At 47.5% G+C, this 7,264-nt stretch overlaps 1 protein-coding gene across 2 annotated transcripts in view; it reads left to right on the top strand.

The window, feature by feature from the left end:
• The first annotated feature begins 660 nt into the window (after positions 1-660).
• The window catches only part of CDYL2 (chromodomain Y like 2), a 61,354-nt gene continuing 54,750 nt past the window's right edge, over positions 661-7,264 (top strand). Inside the window, exon 1 of one of the 2 annotated variants that reach the window (XM_030025564.2) lies at positions 661-956. In XM_030025564.2, coding sequence (XP_029881424.1) covers positions 933-956 — 24 coding nt within the window. In that variant the 5' untranslated portion in view covers positions 661-932. Of the gene's footprint in view, positions 957-1,132; positions 1,342-7,264 lie in introns of those variants that run through there. The other variant, XM_041126386.1, reaches the window with a different exon arrangement.

Raw genomic sequence — 7,264 nt, 5'->3', positions numbered from 1 at the left:
GCCTCCACGTGAAGACCAGGTGGCGGGAGGTCCACGGCTTCCATTTCCTGGAGAGGGCCGGCTAATTTGCAAAATGGCTGCGAGGGAGCGGGAGAGGCCTCTCCTCGCCTGGCGGAGGGTGGGTGGCGGCGGAGGCGAGAGGTGGTTCCCCGAAACCCGCCGCCCTCCGCGGGCTGCCCCCTCCTCGGGGGGCTGCCGGAAGGCTTCCCGCCAACCTCCATTTCCTCGGCGATGGCCATGGGGTGGGTGGGGCGGCCATGAGGCGCCGAGGGGGCGGGAAGGTGGCCGGCAGGGCCGCCCGAGGCCGGCGGCGGGGAGCCGGCCCCGCGCCCGCCTCTCCCCGCGGTGACCTTGGGCGGGCGCCGCGGCCCTCCCCGCCGCGCGGCCGCTCCTTCCCTACCCCCCCCCTTTTTTCCCCCCCCCCCCCCAAATTATTTATTTATTTATTTATTTAGGCCGCGGGAAGAGTTTGAAGCGCTCCCAGCTCGGAGCGGGGGGAAGAAGAGGAAGGCCGCTCCTCCGAGCGGCCCCGGGACTTTCCCTGCCGGAGGGCGCGGGGAGGGGGGGGGGGGGACACCCGTCCCGGTCCCCATCCCCGTGTCCCCTCCTCCCCTCCCTCGGGGCGGGAAGGTGGCGGCGGGCGGGGTGCGGAGCGGAGCGGGGCGGAGGGGAGAAGGGGGGGGCGCCGGCCCCGCCGCCGCCGCCGCCGCGGGGGAGACGCGGCTCCCGGCGCTGTGCGCCCGAGCTGCTGCTGGTTACGCCAGCCCCGCCGCCTGCCTCTCTGCCTCTCCTCGCCTCTGATTCTGCGCACAGCCAGCCCCAAAGCCTGTCATTCTGCAAAACACAGTTTACTCAACAGAGAGAGCGAGTGGGGGAGCGGGAGAGGTGGAGAGAGGGAGACGGCGCGGAGGAGCCCAGTCCCGCAACCCAGCATGGCTTCAGGGGACCTTTACGAGGTAGCGGGGGTGCCGCGGGGCGGGAGGGCGGCGGGGGAGGCGGGGGGGGGCGCCGGCCGGGGCGCCGCGGAGGGCAGCGGTGGCGCGTTGGGGAGCCGCTCCGCGGAGCCCTCGTAGTTGCCGAAGAGCGGAGGAAATCGCCGAGGGAAGGGCTGGGGTGGAGGGGCAAAAAGGGCTGGCGTGTGTGCCGGGGGGGGAGGGATGGAGCGGCTCCCCTCCCTTCCCTCTGCCTCTCTCTTTCTCTTTCTCTCTCTACTTTCCATCGGGCTTGATCTTAGCAGGCCTTGCAAGAGAGAAGGAGGAAGGAGTGAAGGAGAGCGAGAGTTAGCGGTAGGATGGGGAGGCGATCGCAGTGTGATGAGCCCGGAGAGTGGAGAAAGTCCAGGTAAAGTCATCGGCGCTCTGGACGTGCTGAATGTGCAGATTAGTGCGAAAAAATGCGCCTTAGCGCTGCCGGCAGGCGCAGGGATGGAGGCGGCTCTGCGCCCGCTGTGCAAAGTGCAGGAGCCGGCGCCAGGTTGCTTCACCTCGCGCCCGGGGTGCTGCGGGGGCGGCGGGGGCGGCGGCCGGGCGGGCGCGGGGGGCCGCGCCGCGCCCCCGGCACCGCGCCGGGCTGCAAAGTTTGGCGGGGGCCCCGCTCCGGCGGGGCCGGGCGGCCCGGGGTGCGAGGTGGGGCGGGCGGCGGCGCCGCGCCGGCCCCCGGTCCCGGCGTCCCCGTCTTCGTCCGCCGTCGTCCGTCGTCCCCCCGTCCCCCCCTCCACCGCAGCCCGGCCCGGGGTGTCGTCCCCCCCCCCGCCCCGGGCCGAGCGGCGATGCGTCGGGCGACGGCCGCCCCGTTTCCAGGTCGGGGGCAGGGAGAGGAGAGGGAGCTGGCAGGCGGTCGGCGAGACCCAGCCAAATTTTGACCTCAGGCACCCGGTTCGGATGCCCAAACTGAGAACAAGTCTAGCCGCTCTCCCCGTGCCAGAGAAGAAGGAGGGAGAAAGCAGAAATTGAAAAATAAGACAGACTGGACCCAGGTGTTTTGCATAGCCAGCTCCAGTCGGTGGAACCAGGGTGGCAGTCTACCGTCTGAAACCGACCAGACAAGGCTGGACGTCCTACAGCAAGCAGCTCCTGGACCGGGGCACCTCCTCGGGCTCCGCATTTCCCGGTGAAATGGCCGGTTGCGTTGTGGTTGTCTGGAGCGCACAGTTTAAGGGCTAGGACAGGAACGATCGCCTTCCAGTTGGAACTGTGCGCCGATGATTAGGCGCTGCTCAAACATCAGGGTGTGCTTGGGTGTGGAATTGCCGCGGCGGTTCGTTGGACGTGGTTGGACTTACTCTCCGTTTGATGATCTTGATGATCGGCTGTCGGGTCTTAAGTGCAAGAAGCAGAGGATCTGCCTGGCTTCACATAGACGGTTCTTACTTTGTCATGGTCTTTCAAAGTCTTTAACAAAGGTCATGGTTAAGGGATGACATTGCTCTATTAGGACTTGATTTTGCTGAGTGGGACACAGACCGCCTTTCAAGTGAACTGCACTTATGTTCTCCTACATGGTGTAAAATTATCGGAAGTACATGATGATTCGAATAGTATCATTGACCTTTTCCCCACCATTTTGCAATGTCTGTCATATTACCTTGCAATTTTAAGGATATTGCGTGTCAACCGTATTGCTGTTGTGGCTCCGGCATAGCCAGTGGGAGTTCTGTGAAGAACTACTTTGAACCTGAAAAAGTTAGTGATAAAATTTTGTATTAGTAACTTCTGGGATGCGTAGAGGATCTTTGCCTGGTCTTGTCTAAGTTTTCTTCAGATGTTTGGATTAGTTCTGGAAGGAAGTAAAACTGGTACCTCTTAGGCTAACAGTAGCCATGCTGGTTTAGCTCCTACTCATCATTAAAAAATTCTGCTTTTTTATGATCTTTGTGGTGTTATAAGACGATGGCATTTGGCAGTTGGATGTGGGCTGTGCATTGAGTACTGCTGCGTAGCATATGAGTGATGCTGCTCAAGTAGTAACCTGGCATGGAGGTGTTCTGTGAGAGAGCAGACTTCTAACCCAGTTTGCAGTCAATTTTAGGCCCAGTCACCTTGCAGGCATTTGCATGGATGAATGTGGATTGTTAGTACTGTGGTTCAAAGCCTCTGAATCACTTCCTTTCTTTGTTACACCATTTGAACTACTTTTGCTTATCATTGTATAATACGGAAGAATTGTATCCACCAGAACAGGTAAGTGGAAGTATGGCTATTCATTCCTTGTTGCATGAGGTGTTTGGAATATGACCTTCTCAGCTGGTCGTGGTGTAAAATCTTCATCTACTTGTCGGACGTGTGGGACAAATTATGTGTGGAGCTTCGATTATCAATCCATCTACATTTTGTGTCTCCACTGTGAAGTTCTCCGCAATGGAGTTCACAAGAAATGTCTAGAAAGCTGAAGAGTTTGTACATCTAGTAGGTAGCAAGTGTGTAGATGGTAGTAGCTTCATTTAAAAAAAAGACTCAGCTTTGCCTTCCTGCTCCTTCCCGCTCCAGAAAACCAACTGCATCAAAGGGACACACTAGAAAGCAGCAGTGGTCTCCTACACCAGCTAGCGTGTGAGATGAAGTGCTTTGTGCCTTCAGAGCTGACACCTCTGTTCTTGCTTGGATACATCATCTTTTCTGTCCTCCTGAACAAGTAAAACATTATGTGGATGGCAGGATGACCATTAAACAGTTTCAAGATTTTAGTTTGAAATTCGTTGGGGCTGTTGGTGTAAATAAATAATTTGGGGCTTATGGTGACATTCCAAAGGTATACTACGCTCCTGATTCCCCTTTGACTCCATTAGGAATATCTGAGTCCTTCAAGGATTCTTACTGAACTTCAGCAAATAAGACAATAATTACCTCTGCAACTGGGAGTATTTAATACTGGCTGCAAAATGATTTTTGTTAAAGCCAATCATGATCTAGGAGCCATGATAAAGCACATTAAAAAATACAGTCTGTATTACCTATACTAACTTCTCATATTTTGGTGGCACTCAAGAAACTTAAATATAAAATTTTCAGTTTTGGAAATAGATGTGCATATTTATCCTGTCAGTTCATTAATTTTCTACTCTTGTGTTATTTTAAAAGGCTTTTCAACCTTTTAAACTTAAAGATAAATTCAATTAATATCTTTATATTGAAGCAAAATAAGATCACAGACAAAATAACTTCAGTGTTTTGTTAACTAGGTGCCTTTTTCTAGTTAGATACGGCTTCTAATCACCTGAAATACCTCCTATTATATTTCTTTTACAACTGTGAAACAGGTACCAATTTATTCTAGAAGCAAAAGAACACCCATTGGGAATTCTGTGTGTACTGGTAGTCAGTTCTGGATTTGTGTATTAGAACCAAGACAGTTTACATCAAAAGAGAGTTACTTCCATTATATGATAGAAGGTAGGTATTAGTTTTTAAGTTTTACTTTTAAGTAAATTTTTTTTTTCCTTTAAGGAATGCTGTATATATTTTTGTGTAATTCTCAGGCTATATAAAATACTAGTTTGGCTTTGCTTGACTTCCATGTTCTTATGACTTCAAGCTTTTCTGAGTGGGTGAGAGTGTCATGGAATATTCCTTTTTTTTTTTTCTGCCCCCCCCCCCCCCTTCTCATAAGAGGTAACCAGTTAAATATTAAAGAACTCTGTGCATATTCCTTAGAAATTACAAACTGAAAATAAAGGACTTGACAAAAGGGTATTCACAGTGGCCTTCAGTAAGGCAGCCCTATTTTGCTGTATGATTCATATACGCTGTTGGATGTGTTGATAGGAAATCCTTGTTAATTTTGATAACAGACAGAAAGGGTAATGTATTTACGCTTAAATACCAAGTTTGTTGATTCACATTAAAGTTGTCGTCAGTAATTGGAAGTAATATTTTGTATTTTCCATGCACAATTTAGTTCTCACGTTGTCTGAACCCAAATAGTTCACTCATAAAGGCTCTGGTATTAAAAGTATATGAGATGGCTTTAGAGGGGAAAAAATTCAGTATGAACAGTGCACCTAACTTTATTTTTCCTAGCACAGAGCATCCCGCTTACTGCAATAAAATTCCAGTTTATTGGTGAATATATGAATCAGTTATCAGTATCATAGAGATGCTCATGAAGCTGACTAATGCTTTTTTAATTTAATGTTTTGGGGGTTCATATACAATGAACACAATTAGACATTCAGGGACAATGATGTTGAAATCTAAAGTCTTATTTTAACGTTGTGTCAGATTATATTACAACACCTTAGGTAAGTGATCTAAAGATTATAGCTAAATCTCTGAAGGGGACTGTCACATGCATATATTTCTGGATCACAATAATAAAATCAGTCTTTAAAACTCAGCAGTTTTTGCATTAAAGTGTTGCTCTTTGTGGAAGAGTGACATTTTTAAAAAGGCATCTTCTCACTGAAGTGATACAAGGCCCATGGATAGGAGGCTTGTCCACCATAGTGACAGGTTTCAATTAAATCTTAGTCTGTTTATGCAGCTGTGTAAGAATGAGCTGCGGTTTATTTTAGCTCACGTGATCCACCAGAAAGATAATGTATTTCCAGATGAGTTACAACATCTCCCATTTATACCTGCACTCAGGCACCAGGAAAGTCAAAACTTGAAGGTAATAATGGCCCTGTTTGGCCTGCTGAATCTTTATTACCTGTGGAGACATGCAAATCGGAGAGAACATGGCTGAACTTTGGATGCTAGGTCTGATTTGCCGATGCAGAGTTTAGAGAGTAATCTTTGTTTTATAAAGTGAGGAAATGCAAGTTTTTGAGCATTGTGGCTTTCCATCTTGCATCTCTTTCAATGGAGTCACTTTTTAGGAGAGACACATACTTAACCCTGCTTATTGAACTGGAAAGCAGAGATCTGTTTTTAAAGTATTTCACACGTATGTTCTAAGACAGAGGTGACTTGCAAGAAGATGGTATATTTAAGTAAATGTTCTTATTTCTCAACCTAAATCAACCTCTTTATTGATATAAGATAAAATATATCCTTCCATGTTGAAGGAACGAGACTGATTTCACATGCAGAAAACAGTGACTTGAAGTAGGATCTGGGGAATATAGAAAAGAGTTAAGCACCTACTCCTTCTGTAGAATGGCAAGCTATGGGTGCAGTGCTGACTTCAGTAATACCGGGCTTGTTCCTACCAGCTAAGCATCTGGTCATCTGTAAGTAACACATTTTTTTTTTTTTTAGTGGAAAAGCTTTACTAATGCCTATTTTGAAGAATCGGCTATTTCTCTGTACATTGTCATTGATCTCATATCAAAATCAGTTTTTAGAAGACAACTGTCCTCAAAATAAGGTAACCTGTGAGCAATATTACCCTTAGTCAGTAAAAATCTAGAAATCTTGCTGCCCGATGAAAGTTTTCAGGACTCTATTCCAAATTAGGTGTGATTTGCAGTGCAGACAGTATTCTTCAATCCTAAGTGGGCAATCATCTGGACAATAGATTAAACTCAGGTATAAAGCCAATAACAAAGAGTTAACCTGAGGTCCCTTCTGCCCGGGTCTTGTAGTTCTCCAAGTTAAAGGTACTGAGTGAGTTTCAAAAGCGTAACTGGGTAACTCTGGCAATATTCATTATCGTACTAAGAAATTCCAGTGTCCAGCCACATATGGAACATTACAATGTACATAATGACTGTCTTGTTTACCTACAACGTCACTCTGTTACCACGGTTCCAACTTCCTCATTACATTGTAAACTGTTTGGCATATTTTGGGACACTGCAAACCAATTAATTTCTTATGCATGTTACTGTTTTGTTACTATCTTGGTGAAGTGTTTTATCTGGATCAAGTCTAGTTTATCTCAAGGTACACATCATAAGCATACTCCTGCTTGGAAAGGCTACTGAAAATATACTCTGTATCACTCTCTAAAGCCTAAACACATGCCATGAAGGTTTTCCTACCACCAAAGACACCGACCTTAACATGCTTCCCTTCATTGTCTAGGTTCAGTGCTCATACCCATCTGAAGATTTAAATGGCATAAATATTTGTAACGCTTTCTGAATGACAAATACAGTGCTTTACTTTGGGTTGGTCTTTGATTCAAAATTAAAATCCAGCAATAAACTCATTGTTTACTAACTGTTTCTGAAAGTTAAAATATTTAGAGAGAGACAGTTCAAATAATGGCAAAATTTAAATGTGGTCTAATATTGAAAGAAATTGCCTAATTATTTTTTTTAAATCAATGGAGTAATTGTGACGGTCAGCTATGCTGTAAATAGCATTTCTTTGTCCATTCA

The sequence above is a fragment of the Aquila chrysaetos genome, chromosome 9 (assembly GCF_900496995.4).
Source record: "Aquila chrysaetos chrysaetos chromosome 9, bAquChr1.4, whole genome shotgun sequence".
Classification (NCBI taxonomy): domain Eukaryota; kingdom Metazoa; phylum Chordata; class Aves; order Accipitriformes; family Accipitridae; genus Aquila; species Aquila chrysaetos.
This window is presented reverse-complemented; position numbering and strand designations above follow the sequence as displayed.